General features: G+C 35.8%; 1 protein-coding gene across 1 annotated transcript in view; it reads left to right on the forward strand.

Moving 5' to 3' along the window:
* LOC306877095 (uncharacterized protein) overlaps window positions 1-14,560 on the forward strand; it is a 72,024-nt gene that overhangs the window by 31,892 nt on the left and 25,572 nt on the right. The window contains exons 4-15 of the mRNA XM_079428633.1: window positions 5,306-5,386; window positions 9,110-9,244; window positions 9,951-9,995; window positions 10,282-10,398; window positions 10,511-10,579; window positions 10,736-10,771; window positions 11,305-11,358; window positions 13,648-13,683; window positions 13,817-13,858; window positions 13,951-14,019; window positions 14,122-14,166; window positions 14,459-14,512. Coding sequence (XP_079284759.1) covers window positions 5,306-5,386; window positions 9,110-9,244; window positions 9,951-9,995; window positions 10,282-10,398; window positions 10,511-10,579; window positions 10,736-10,771; window positions 11,305-11,358; window positions 13,648-13,683; window positions 13,817-13,858; window positions 13,951-14,019; window positions 14,122-14,166; window positions 14,459-14,512 — 783 coding nt within the window. The remainder of the gene's footprint in view (window positions 1-5,305; window positions 5,387-9,109; window positions 9,245-9,950; window positions 9,996-10,281; window positions 10,399-10,510; window positions 10,580-10,735; window positions 10,772-11,304; window positions 11,359-13,647; window positions 13,684-13,816; window positions 13,859-13,950; window positions 14,020-14,121; window positions 14,167-14,458; window positions 14,513-14,560) is intronic.

Here is a 14,560-nt window from a genome sequence, read left to right on the forward strand (position 1 = left end):
AACATATCACGAAGAACAACAGGTCCAGTATAGAGTAAGAATTGCCGGAATTTGATTGCTTTCCATCTTTCCAGAGAAGCAAGAGGACGTGGCTGTCTGGTAAATTCCCTTGGGAGCTTACTCTCACAAATCTCACGAATTTGCCTCTGCGAAATTTTGCACTCTCTGGGACCCTGTTTCAAGAAGACGAGTAAGCGTCTTACCACCCCTAGACAGACCAGATGCATGTAGTCAAAGACAAAAGATTGTATGCATGACAAGCCTGCATCTACAAGGGGTGAGAGTCCATTTTGGTGGAAAGGGTAGGACAAACTACTGAATTCTTCTTCTGTTCTCGACAAAATCTTCTTTTGTGGTTGGTAATTGAAGACCAACCTGTGGTTCACGTAATTTCCTTCAATAGTGCATTGCTCGCAACTATTGTACGCATTGTGCCCCTTTATGCACTTTAAAAAAGCTCTCGCTGGAGCATCACAGATGAAAGCGTTGGCCTTGACATTTAAGGTTTCACCTTTGAATGAAATTCCATCATGCTGAAGCCTGTGAGCTCTTCAAGAAATTCCGACATGAAATCCCTCACCGAATTGGGTTTTCCATTTCCACAAAACACGGCTACAACAAATGGCTGAAACCTCTTCACACTACACAGAATTGGCCAAATCTGGACATTAGATTATTTGAACAATGGCAAACCATCAATGTTAAAATTAAGAAGGACATGATTTTCTCTCGACATGATTTTCTCTGGGTACTGTGAACATATTTTCAGAAGCCCAGACTCAAGACCGAAATACAGATATTGACCACCACACAAATCCTGTGCATCTACATGGCGAGGCGTCCCCAAAAGTGTTCTGGCATCCTTAGGCAGCCAATGTCCGTGTTTCCTTAACACAGAAAGGAGCTCATCTACAGATGTCCGTGTTGTTTTGTCCCGAACCGCCCATTTCGCCAAATCACTCCTTAAGTCACTGATTTAATCTGAGGAAGAGCCTGTTTCAGTGTCTTCACTTTCACTTTCACTGTTGTACTGCTGGTCATCCAGATCAAGATTCTCAAGATTACTGTCAGCAGTACTTCCTGCACAATCTTCTCTCAGATTGTTCTCAGAATTGATGGTTGCACAAACACCAGCCCGGGGCAGAAACAAAAGAATGATCCTCCGAGTCACTACTAGAAAGCGCCATTGCAAGCAATTCTGCATTTTGCCGTCTCCATTTTTTATGGTACGCCATCTATAAAAAAAGGGTATGAATTTCAACGGTCATAACCAGAATGTACAGGACACAGATAAAACTATTTCAATAATTGTCTAAAATTATACATAATATTTTGGGCTGATTAATCTTTCCCAAAGTGGGAATGGGATGGTAAAAACCGGTCGATTAAAATTTATTTACTTCTAGTTTTGTTAAAGTCTGTGTAAAGTCAACTTTGAGAATTGTAAACACATAAATGTTAGAAATGCATTGTTGAAACATGTTACAAAGACTGAACTACATAATACTAGATGGTGGAGTTATACCGTTAAAACAGTTTTTCACCATATTCATGAGCAGGATTTATTGGGCAGGGGATCAGTGACGCAAAGGAGCCACCGAGCACTGCCCCTCCCGCGAAACCATAAGAACTGTGTTCGACTCATTTCTGACCCGTGCAGCAAATGCAGTCTATCTCCGCGGTGTTCTCGTTGAGAATGCAATTTCTGAAATGTTAGGATGAATTAATTTCTAAAATGTTATGATATGGAAAGCCTGAAACGGATCACACCAGTATAGCCATGCACAGGCTATCAGTCATCATTTTAACAATTTAACATTTTTTAACAATGGCAAAATTTTGAACCAAAATGTTATTGCAGTCATGTAGCCGATGAATAAATCAAAATGCATATTTTTAATTAAAGAGAACTTGGTGTGGGCTGCTTTTGGTGCCTGGATTTGTGCTTCAATAATGAAATCCATATTTAAGAATACACTAGAAGTAAAAGATGTCTTCCCTCAGGTAGATTGCGAGGCAGTGCGATCCGATTTCGATTCGATTCAATGCTGTGTGATGCAATGAAAAAATATGATCGCATTTAGTTTTTTGGTTCAGAAAGACAGCAAATCATAAATTAACTTATGTGTTCTATATCTATCTTATGTGTTCTCTGTAACTTCTGATTTCTAACACCGTGGCCCGTTTCATAAAACAAGTTTACCAGATAGGCCAGGCTTATTTCGGTTAGCTCAACCTCAGTCAACTTTTTGCACATTCCTCTTATTACTATTTAAGTCAACAACATACTGACCTGCACATTTATATCTATATTTATATTTTTTATCTTTTATTTTATTTAATTTTATTCTCTTATTTTTTCTACTTTTCTTTATAATTTTTTTTCTACTTTATAATTGCACTGTCCTTGGAGCGGACCTGACCTACATTTCACTGCTGGTTATACCCTGTATAATTTTGTATGTGACAAATAAAAATCTTGAATCTTGAATTGAGTCACTGTGGGAACTTGCTGGAAAACTAACCTGGTCCAGAGCTAACTGTCAGGCTAAGCTGAGCTCTCGAATGCAATGATACTACCACTGACTCTCTCACAATAGCCATGCAGCCTTTGTCTCTGGTTTTATGACAGCTGTACCTTTTATAGTTAGCAAAACATATAACAGAACGTTAAAATCTATTTTTAGCATTACAATTTAAAGCATTAAAATCACAAAATTAAATTCTGACGATAGGACGTTATGAAAATAGAGCATATCGCCCAACATTAGTCTAATTAAACTATTATTTGCTCAGACAACTTGCAAAACAGTAAAACTAACATGAAAAAGAATAGTGATAATATTGTGACAATAATAACAGATGCACGTAATCTTTGGCTACTCATCAGAGTGATATCCTCCACTGTATCAGTCTGCACGACACATCGCGTTGTGTTCTTCTTCCGAGGTAAATTCTGGGTTATTTCTCTCAGCGCGTCTTCTTCCAGAAAAAAAAGCCGGGATGAGCTCTTCACATATGTTTATGGAGGTGATGTGGGCATTTACATGTCCTCGCGTCTCACGTGGATATTTAGAATCTAAAAAGCGCGATCTGCTCGTGTGCGTGAACGCATTAGAGATAATGAGTTTAGACGGGAAAAACTGGACATTGCATTAGTTTCATATGTATTTCTTTAACAGAATATTTGTTTTGGATGTGATTTACGTCATTAAACATTAAACATTTCAAGCTTTTTATACATATATTTCTCATGTCTTTGAGGCGAGTATTTGCTGAGATTCAGGTTGTTTCATTTACGTGTCTGTGAAGAGACCGAGACAGCAGAGAACACACCCTGTATATTTTCTTTATTTTACAAAATCACATTGTTTTGATGTTATTATGACTATACACAAATAAATGTAGACCCTTTGCAGTTTAAAACAATACCTTATTCTTATGTGTAGAGTATTTTCAGTTATTTTCAGTGTCATCAAGAAAATACGAGACAGACCAGACCGGTGCGGGCTTCGACCCCAGGAGGTTAATCAAACATTCTTCAAAATATCTTCTTTTGTTCTCCAATAGAGGAAAACCTGAGCTACTGTGAGCAAGCTTTCTCTGTTATAATTCAGAGTTGTTACTCATTACCCTTTGTCCCCTAGTGGTTTGATTTTGGAAAACCTCAAACTTCTTTGCAAAAATACTCAAGACCTTTTCCACGGCTTGTGTTGGGAGCGGATAAAATGCTAATCAGGTGATCTTTGTCTCAGGCATGTTGGGAAAGGACCATGAATCTGTCTCATTGAGGTCTCATTTAAAATAATTCTTTGTGATTTGAGACAGGAGGCTCAATGTGGCCTTTGTGTGTTGCTTGCCAAGAAACTCATATCACACGAACAAGGCAAAATGTCTCTGAATCACTTTGTCGCACAGCAAGGAAAAAAGCAGATAGTTTTGTCTTGGCCTTAAATGTTTCATGGACACACAGGGCTGTTTCAGCAGTCTGTGGGATCAGTGTGTAGGTGTGAGCAGATGTGCTGCCGTCATAGAATGAGACCCTCTGATAAATAAGGTCCCCCCTCACAAAAAGAAAAATAAGTCATGTATTCATTACCTGTAGTAATGTTCATTTACAGACCCCCTAAGATGAGTTCCTGCAGTTAATGCACGTCACAAGTTAGAAGTAAACTTTTCTTTACAGTGAAATGCTTTAGATGGCACTAAATTCTAGCTATATAGTCCAGCTTTAAAGTGCATATTTAAAGATTTTAAATGTGTTTCAGTTATGGGCTGTAGATCTCAAATTATTATTTAATTTCTTATTAGATTTTATCATGTGTGTGTGTGTGTGTGTATAGACTCGATTATGGTGAGATCAGATCTCTGTGTGGAGCTCTGGATATTGTCAGACTCCTTGTGCATATAAAAATCTCACTAGATTATTACAATTAGTAGCAGAAGGAATGTTTGGAAATGTAAACTGATATTTCATACTGACACACTACAGCAAAAAAATAGAAATAACGTAAAATGTTTTTTTTTTATAATATTTGCTTAAAACGTTTGCACAGTACTGTACATATTTGACATATCACATACATCTCGTATTGCATCTCTTGCATGTTCTTCAGTGACACTAATGTTTCACTCTTTTTAGATTTTAGTAAAAAACATTGTAAATATATTTAAATATTGACAGGGTCTGGTATTACGGTTAAGCAATATAACCTATACATACAGTAAGTATCAAAAATAAAGGATGAGGGCATAATAAAAGCTATGATGTGATTTACATATAACACAAGGGAAATTGGTTAGTTTTAATTAAACAAACCATCAACCACTTATTTTCCATCAAAAAAAAATAATGGAATATACTGTAAGTGGTTGATGGTCTTTGTATGTGATTGTAAGTAGTTCAATTGGTTTTCGTAAGAACTTATGAAACCTTAAAAAAATTATCATGATTATTTTTGAAAATGATCTTTTCCTCTAACAGTCCTGCATAAAAAAAAATAATAAAAAACACGAAGTATGGTTTGTTGAGTGACATGGTTTGACCATGAGTCATGAGAGTCTGGAACATGATGGGGATTCACATCAAGCTGCCACATTAGAAAAACCGACAGCACTGTGAGAGCCTCTAGCCCTACATCACAACTTTCAGCATTTTTGTCTGTTATTTACAATGCTAAATATGCTATAGATCAAATGCACTTTGTCATTTCGCATGGCATAACATCTGTTGGCACTGAATAAGCACATAACCCAACAATGTAAACATGTGCCATCTTACCATTGTCTTTTCTATTTTTCTCAGGGAGTGAAGAAGAGCGGTGGACCATGTGGGGGGAGAGACTGCAGCGGAGGGTGTCAGTGTTTTCCTGAAAAGGGTGCGAGGGTAAGTTTCATCCTTCTAGCCCATCCCAGCATCTTTATCCATTCTATGCCACTGTGATGGATAGATTCACTGCCATTTATGCACAATGCAAAACATAGAATTAGTGGAAATTTGTCAAGAAATATACTAATTTGTGTTCTAATCTCACAGTTGCATACAAGAAATAAAATCGGTAACACTTTATTTTAAGGTGTCCATAATACAGAGTAATTACCTAGTTAAGTGCTTAGTAGTAGCCGTTGTACTTACTTGCAATAAAGTGTACTTACCCATGTTATTGAACAGCCTGTACTTACAGTTTGTAATTATATAGATGTAATAGGCAGCTACTGCTACACATATGTAACAGGCCGAGTCTATATAATTACAAACTGTAATTACAGGCTAATCAATAACTTAGTTACATGGTAAGTACATTTTGTTTCATCTAAGTACAACGGCTACTACTAAGTACTTAATTAGGTAATTACTCTGTATTATGACACCTTAAAATAAGGTTTTACCATAAAATCCAATATTACAACAGATAAGTGATAAATGATATTGGTATATGCTTGAACAACACTTCCAAACAATCTCAAACAGATTTTTATATCAAGAATACACAATAAAGCTTAATTTCGAAGAGCAAGTATACTCAACTTGAAACATCATTAGTTTTTAAGTTTATTAAACTTATGAACATATTGAACCTAAAGTACACTCAAAAAAGTTGGATGTCTTAATTTTTACAGTACAATCCAGTTTGAACTGTATGTGCTTGACAGAGCATCAGGTAAAAACTTTCTGCTAATTATTTTGGGCAAATGCAGTAACATGATTAATATTCTTGAGCCTAAAAACCCACATATAAATTAGTGCAACAGACACTGCAATCTAAAAAGACACTGGCATAGAGACTATTGTAAGTTGATGTTGTTAAATACATTCAATAATTTTGTATATAAGTAACATTTCTTCTAAAAACACTGACTGACCAATAATGTCTGAAGTACCACCGTTAGGTTCTGTTAATAAATATGCATACGTTTCATAAACATTATTCCATATTCCACCACATCTTAGACCTCCATACTTAGCATGCAAAGCTCAATTAGTGTTATCAAGTATTTTCAAATAACCAGCACACTACCCAGATGCCTCTCTTAATCTGGGATGTTGTTTTATGCTTTGTTGACAAAGATGTACTCTGTGGGAATGGCATCCATTTCTTTGAGTAGATGGAGTTCATCCTTCATGTTCTTCTCCTTCACTCTTAACAGGATCTCAGATCAGTTGGCTTTCTGTGGATTAGGGGCAGGGGGGTTAAGTGTGCACTAGACAGCAGGGCGTCTGTTTATCAATCTGTCCCATCATAGTAGAGCTTGGTTTGTTCACTGGATTTAAGTTCTCACCCATGCAAATCTCTAGACATAAACATAAACACAAGCCTGTTTCCTTGTTCTTTTCCATTAGAAACTGCACTGGGAAATTTAATTTGATCAGCATGCATTGCTTTTGGTTATGAAGCAAACAGTTCCACAAGAGGGCAGAATCCATAACACACATCTAATATCACAGTTCTTTTAAAGTAGCCAACAACATGTACAAATGGCTTTTTTGTATATAGCTAGAAGATTTGTGTACATCAGGCAGATGTTTGAATGATGCATGTTTTGGCTCATCAATGAGTTCAGATCAAGTCAAGAAACAGCAAATAATTAAACCTAAAAAAAACTTGTAATACACTTAAAATATATGTGCAATGTGGTAATGAGAGCACTGGGTGGCGCTATAGAGCTTTAAAAAATTGTTAGCAGAGTTTGCCATCTAGTGGTCATGTTATAAAATGAAAAAAAAAAAATGGCTGGATTATGTTGAATATACTATACACCAGGGGTGTCAAACTCAATTCCTGGAGGGCCACAGCCTTGCAGAGTTTAGCTCCAACCCTAATTAAACACACCTGATTCAGCTAATCATGGCTGCGGCCCTCCAGGAACTGAATTTGACTATGGCTATGGAGTTTTTGCCTCTGAAGTGGACATTCTATTTCAGTGAATTTCTCTGAAACTTTACATGTCACAGTTGTAAGTCTGGATGTCCTGTACAGAGCACATTCAGGGCTTTATAGAGATACTAAATGTTTGGAAGTTTCACCATGACCGCTCCCTCTCCTAGGTCTTTAAAGATGGCTAAATTTAATTTAGTGAAAAATGTAAATATGATTATATTTTGTAATTGTCATTTAAATCTGAATAATTTTCAAATTGTTTGTCATAAAGCAACATCTCTGGAAAATGTTATGGGTTTTCAAATTCAAATATGACTTCCTGTTATAAAACAGGACATAATTTCATACATGTCCACTGTAGAGGACACCAGGGCTAAAAGTATGTTTATTATGCATTTTGGGAGACATAACAATTGAATAGGAAAATAAATTATATATTTATTTTGTTATGAAATATTAGATATTATTATGAAAATCTGGCCAATTATTACTCCCATAATGACAATCCTTTTTTCAACATGCTGTCCCAAGAGCAATCCATTAATATGCTAATTAGATTCAGTATAGATACACTGTGTTTAATGGGAAAACCAGTTTATGGAAATTTCTACACACATATTGTATAAAACAAAATGGTATATCAAATCATTTTATTATATATTTTATAACATAGTTGAGAATCATCCTTAAACAAAGTTTAGAAGAAAAAAAATCCTGAAACCTAAAAATGTATTGGTGATTTAAAAAAAAATCCTATTGTTTTTGCCTTTTTGATGTTTATTCATGCCATTTTATTTTTTAGAAAAGCTTAGTCCTAGTGTCTTCTATAGAGGACATAGAATAAAACATGAATCAAATATAATGTTTCAAAAATTTTAATTTTCCATTATTTTCTAATGCTCTAAACAATGTAATGACATGAAAAAATACTAAATTCACAAAGCTTTTTTTTGGGGGGGGTCTCAGGAGGATATCTTAAAATATGTCAGTGTCATTGTTCTGTGTCAAGATGCACACCTTAATGTTTTCTTGTAAGGTATTTTTGTAAAAGTTAAATATCTTAATTTAACTAAGGCCTAGTCCTGGCTTAAGCTAAGCCTCGTTTGTGAAACCGGGCCTATTAGTTCAGTGTCTATGCAGAAGTGTGCAGTGTACATTGTAAACTGCATACTATTAAAAGTAGATGTAATCAGATCCATTATGCATCAAATGTAGTAGGTTATGCTAGGCGTTGCATGTGTACAACAAATGCATACTTTGTACAATATATATTGAAGAAAAACTGTCATAAACTAGTCAATGTTTGACATAATAGATGTTTTTGGTAGGTGCATTGATATTATTAACTTTTTATTTTTTATAGTATAATATTTTATAATCTAATAGGTTTATTATATCAGTACAGCATTAATCATGGACATATTAAAGGGGTGTCAAATTCATTTCCCGGAGACCCGCCGTCCTGCAGAGTTTAGCTTCAACCTTAATTAAACACATCTGAACCAGCTAATCAATCAATCTTAAGGATTACTAGAAACTTCCAGGCAAGTGTTTTGGAGCTAAACTCTGCAGGACAGTTGTCCTCCAGGTCCAGAATTTAACACATGTGTATTATAACTTGTATATTTTATGTTCCTCATGACTGATGACTGTAAATGCACCAACTTTTATCTTATTCAAATCTGTATGTCATTTAAACTAATTTTTAAATTTCTGTATGTGAACTACAGGGATTTCCTGGACCCCTTGGTCCCCAGGGGCCCACAGGCGCTAACGGCCAACCGGGGGACCCTGGTCTCCAGGGTCCTAAAGGAGAGAAAGGAGACCATGGAAGAGGAGGCATTATGGGTCCAAAAGGAAGTGTGGTGAGTCTCTCTGTCCTGCTATCCTCTTCTGCTGTTATGTAAGATCTTAAAACAATAGGTTTATATGGAATTTATGCTGCCTTTTCATTATCTCCAGCATTCATGTATGATTGACAAGCCTTTCGCTTCCTAATGGCAGTTGCATTGAAATTTCAGATCGTCCTGAAGCAACTGCTACCTTCTGCTTATTCACCTTGATAAAATGAATGAATAATGAATGTTTGAATATATCCACACACAAAATAAATGGCCGCCGATAAGTTTGAAAGAAAAGCATGGGAAGTTTTATATGGCTAAACAATGTAAATAATGTGATAATTATAAAATATATATTTCAGACATAATTATTCATAACCATGCATTTCACAGAAATGTAAAAGTGTTATGAGAATAAAATTTTAGTCTAAAAATGGGTCATTTTTACCTTATATTCATCATTTTGATTAGATTATATAATTAACTGTATTTGATTACATTCGCGTAAGGTCTAGCTGCAAATGTTTGAAAATTTTAGTAGCAGAAATAATACACACAATGTCTTAGTGATACTACTGTACATAACTTTTCTAGGTTTAGCCATTTTTAGCCTCATTGTACTATATAATTCTCTTTAAAACAGTCTCAGGAGTAGTTCTGATAGTGGGTAAAAGAGTAAAACTTTACATGGAATGAGATGAAATGCTATTGTGTTTGTGGCTTTCTTTAGGGAATAGAGGGTGTTCCAGGGTTTAATGGAGCAGATGGTGTTCCGGTAAGTGCCATTTTGTTAATATATATCCACAGTATTATGTTAAGCACTGTCATTAGGCATAAATAAAGCAGAGTTTTACAAAATGGCAACAAGAGAAATATGATAAAAGACACCAATGTTTAATAAATAGCTACATTTATTAAAACTAATCATGGCCTTCCATCCATTAATATAGTTCAAACACCATAAATACCTTTCCTTAGTTTTGAATTTTTTTATCCAGTATGGCTCACTGGAGGTAAAACAGAATATGTTGGTCAAGTCTTTGCTTCTGATCTCTCATCAGGGCCATCCTGGGCCGTCTGGGTCTCGTGGAAAACTAGGAGCTAACGGTTGTAACGGAACCCGGGGAGAATCAGGAACACCAGGCCTTCCAGGACTCAATGGTGGACCTGGAATATCAGTACGAGTGTTAATTTATGCATAGTTCATCTAACCCCAAATGCTTTTATTTTATCTCTTTCAATAACTTTGTCTCTGTGTACTTGCCTATGTCTAAATATAATATTCTCTAGGGCCGGCCAGGAATGAAGGGAGAGAGGGGTGACCCTTTGGATCTGTGGGTCTTTATGGAAAGATTCAGGGTAAGAGGAACTAAACGTTTCACCAGAGGATACGAGACCAGAAACCAATTTTAGTTTACCTTAAGCCTTTATTATGTTTGCATTTACTATAAATTGAGTAAATGCATTTGATTTAGTTGAAAAAAAAATGCATCATAATTCTCTGATATATTGCAGGGAGATCCAGGACCACTAGGTTTTTCTGGATTATGTGTAAGTTTGTTTTTTATCATTTGTGACCCTGGACCACAAAACCAGTCTTAAGTGTCAATTTTTCAAAATTGAGATTTATACATCATGAATAAATAAGCTTTCCATTGATGTATGGTTTGTTAGAATCGGACAATATTTGGCTGAGATACAACTATTTGAAAATCTGGAATCTGAGGGTGCAAAAAAATCTAAATATTGAGAAAATCACCTTTAAAGTTGTCCAAATGATGTTCTTAGCAATGCATATTACTAATCAAAAATTAAGTTTTGATATATTTACAGTAGGACATTTACAAAATATCTTCATGGTACATGAGCTTTACTTAATATCCTAATGATTTTTGGCCTAAAAGAAAAATTTTGACCCATAAAATGTATTTTTGGCTATTGCTACAAATATACCCCATCGACTTAAGACTGGTTTTGTGGTGCAGAGTAACATTTGTCCTGTGACAGAACAGAAACTGAATCATCAGGGATGAAAAGGTGAAGGGGAAAGGTGTTTTCTAAAACGTTTCATTTCACCCTTACAGGGACCAACTGGTAACCCAGGGTACAAAGGAATGCCAGGATTACAAGGTCCTTTGGTGAGTTAGTGACACCCACAATAAAATTACTGGTATAATAAAAGAGAATTTTTTATATTTTTTTATCAATATCTAAAAATAGATATTGTAATCGTTAGCGTTCTTCTTCTTCTTATTCTTCTTCTTCCGTTTCTTCTGCCAGAAGTCAATGGCAGCCCATAGAACCGATTGCGGGAAAGTTGTAAAATTTGGCACACTGATAGATGATACTGTCAATAGTAACCACAGCAAATTTGGAGTCTCTAACTCAAACTCTCTAGCGCCACCACTTGTCCAAAATGTAGATTTTTTTATGCTAATAACTTTTGAACCGCAAGCCACAAAATGAAAATTCCTCTGAATCCTTGGCTCAAGCCGAATCGAATCAAGTGCAAAATTCAAAAATCGTAAGGTTTAGTTTTTTCGCTATCTTCAATTGTTCGTAAAACCTACTTTGTCGAACTCGTCCTAGACGATTCATCCGATTCTCACCAAAATTGGCTCAGATCATCTACAGACCATGCTGGCAAAAAGTTTTGGAATTCAAGTCGATTCGTCCAAGCGTTCTCGAATACTACACTAACGAGTTCACCAAAAAGCACGCAAAAATGGATCTGAGCTTATATCTCCACAAGGATTTGACGGATTGAGACGAAACTTGGTGTGTGTTATAACAAGCATGACCTGAGGCTACCTGCAGTGTTTCGGCGCTGTACCACCTAGTGGTAAAATAAAATTTTCACATGCTTATAACTTTGAGTGGGGTTGACTTATTTTTTAGACTCCTGAATCCTTGCTGAGTCCAACGATATCAAACTTGCCAGATTTTGGCTTATGGTTTGTGCTACGTTGCATTGTAGCGCTTAAAAAACATTTGCCAATATCTTAGAAACCGTTAACTCTGATCGACACGAAACCACCATAGGAAGTTTGAAAGCCCAATTGCCAAAATTTTGATAGTAAGTGGCACAAAAATGCAAACAAAATCAACAGTCAGTCATTTTTTATCTACTTACACACAAATATGCCTTAAACTCCAAAACAAAATGAGATATTTTCACCAAATTTGACACGCATTTGTATGGGCACACTCTAAGGACACAAATTTGGTGGGATTGTGCCTCTTGGTGGCGCTATAATTGAACAAAACATGAAATTTCCATTGACTATAATGGAGTTTTATGATATAAAATGCTATATTTTACGATTGCATTGGTGTACCATTACGAAACTTTATATGTACCATGCAGACCATGACCTGAAAGTACTCAAAATGTTTTGAAACAGTGCCGCCTTGTGGTCAAAATTTATAATGAAATGTCAAATAAATGCTTATAGCTTTCTGTGAATTTTGCCTATTGTAATGAGACTGGTATTAATAGATCCCTTGGGTCATGCTGAGAACAGTGATACCAACGTTGCCGTAGTCAGCCAAACTTCATTGATTTTGATCTTTTGATTTTCTTTAAAACCCTACTTTTTCTAACTCCTCCTAGACCGTTGGTCCGATTTTCACCAAAATCAAATCATATCATCTTCTTACCATGCTGACAAAAAGTTATGGATTTTGTGTTGATAGACAAACCAGTTTTCACACACCACAACAACGAATTTGAGGCATGATGCCAAAATGACACTTGAGGCTGTATCTCTGCAGTGCTTTGGCATATTGACACCAAACTTTGTGTGTGCCATTGTCAACTCACACAGAACACACCACATCGATTTGATAACGATGCCACCTGTTCGTCAAAGGTGAAAAGTCATTCAATCATATTACTAGTAGTTTTAAATTATTTTTCAGCCGTTTGGACGACAATAATCTTAAAATGGCTTCAATTACTCATTGCTGCAGTTGGCCTGATGCTCTATACTATGTTTAGCTCCTCATTTTGCCGCTGATGTGCTTGGCCCCGTCATTGCTGCTTGCAGCTATATTTATAATTAGGGCTGTCCATGCAACTTGTCAATTTGGTGCAATTATTTATGGAAAAAAATAATGTGTTTGCATTTAACACACCCTGCCCCAGCCCAGACCTGTACATCATCTTACATTACATACAGTTACTGATAAACATGATGCAGGACGACAACTGTGTGATGCAGCCTATAGAATGCAGTCATATGCCCCTAAAATTGAGGATACAAGGGCAAGAAATGGGGTTTTGTCTTATATTTATATAATATGGTAAAGTTCAGTAATATCACGCAAAAAGAGTATTGTTTTCCAGAATATCTACACAATTTCAATAAAAAAGTTAATTTTGTGTTGAATTTTAAATCAACTTCCTACTTATTATCTTTCTTTAGGGTCCTAGTGGCATTAAAGGTATTAAAGGACAAAAGGTAAGTATTGCTTGATTTTATTTTTAAGATATACATTTGTGTTTATGACCGCATATGTTCCAATATGTCCTCTTTACATCACTTTGGTAAATAAACATCTTCCATTTGATGTTAATGTGTTGTCTCTGTACAGGGTGAAAGCAGTAAAAAAATAAAAGGAATGAAAGGAGTATTGGTGAGACAAATTTTTAATGTCTTATATAAGACTAATATCACAATCTATAATCTGCACTGTTATCCTGTATTAATTTTATATCTACACCACAGGGGGAGATTGGAAAGCCGGGCCCACCAGGACCTTACTCACAAATCCGTACAAACCCTTCAGAATGGAAGGCAAGAAGAACATGATTTCATGAAAATATTACAAATGTTTTCTCTCAGGGGAGCAAATGATCTGTCTACTGTAATTTTCATCTCTCTCATTTGTATTAACAGGGTGAAAAAGGCTTGAAAGGTTATAAAGGTGAACCAGGAGATTTGGTAGGTGGCTTTTTTGAACACAAAATTTAATTGTTGGAATGCAAACCCTGCCTTAAAGTGGGTTCGGAATAGCAGGATCACACTAAAAATGCTTTTTTGCATAAGTTTGATCTGATTTTAATGGTCCTATAAAATATGTTATTGAAATGTAATCCTGAGTTTTGCAGATGGTCTTTCCTCATTCAAGTAGACAAGAGTGACTTGAAAATAGCTGACATTGCCGCCACTGAGTGAACCTACAGGGACTTGGCAGTATCTTGATATTAATATTTTGTGTTTTAAATTATTTCAGGGGTATTTATCTACCAAAGGAGAGACTGGTGTGTCAGGGGTTCTAGGACAACGGGTATGATTGTTTAAGAGCTGAAATCTCTTAACTTTTGACTTTTCAAAA

The sequence above is a fragment of the Barbus barbus genome, assembly GCF_936440315.1.
Source record: "Barbus barbus genome assembly, chromosome: 11".
NCBI lineage: Eukaryota > Metazoa > Chordata > Actinopteri > Cypriniformes > Cyprinidae > Barbus > Barbus barbus.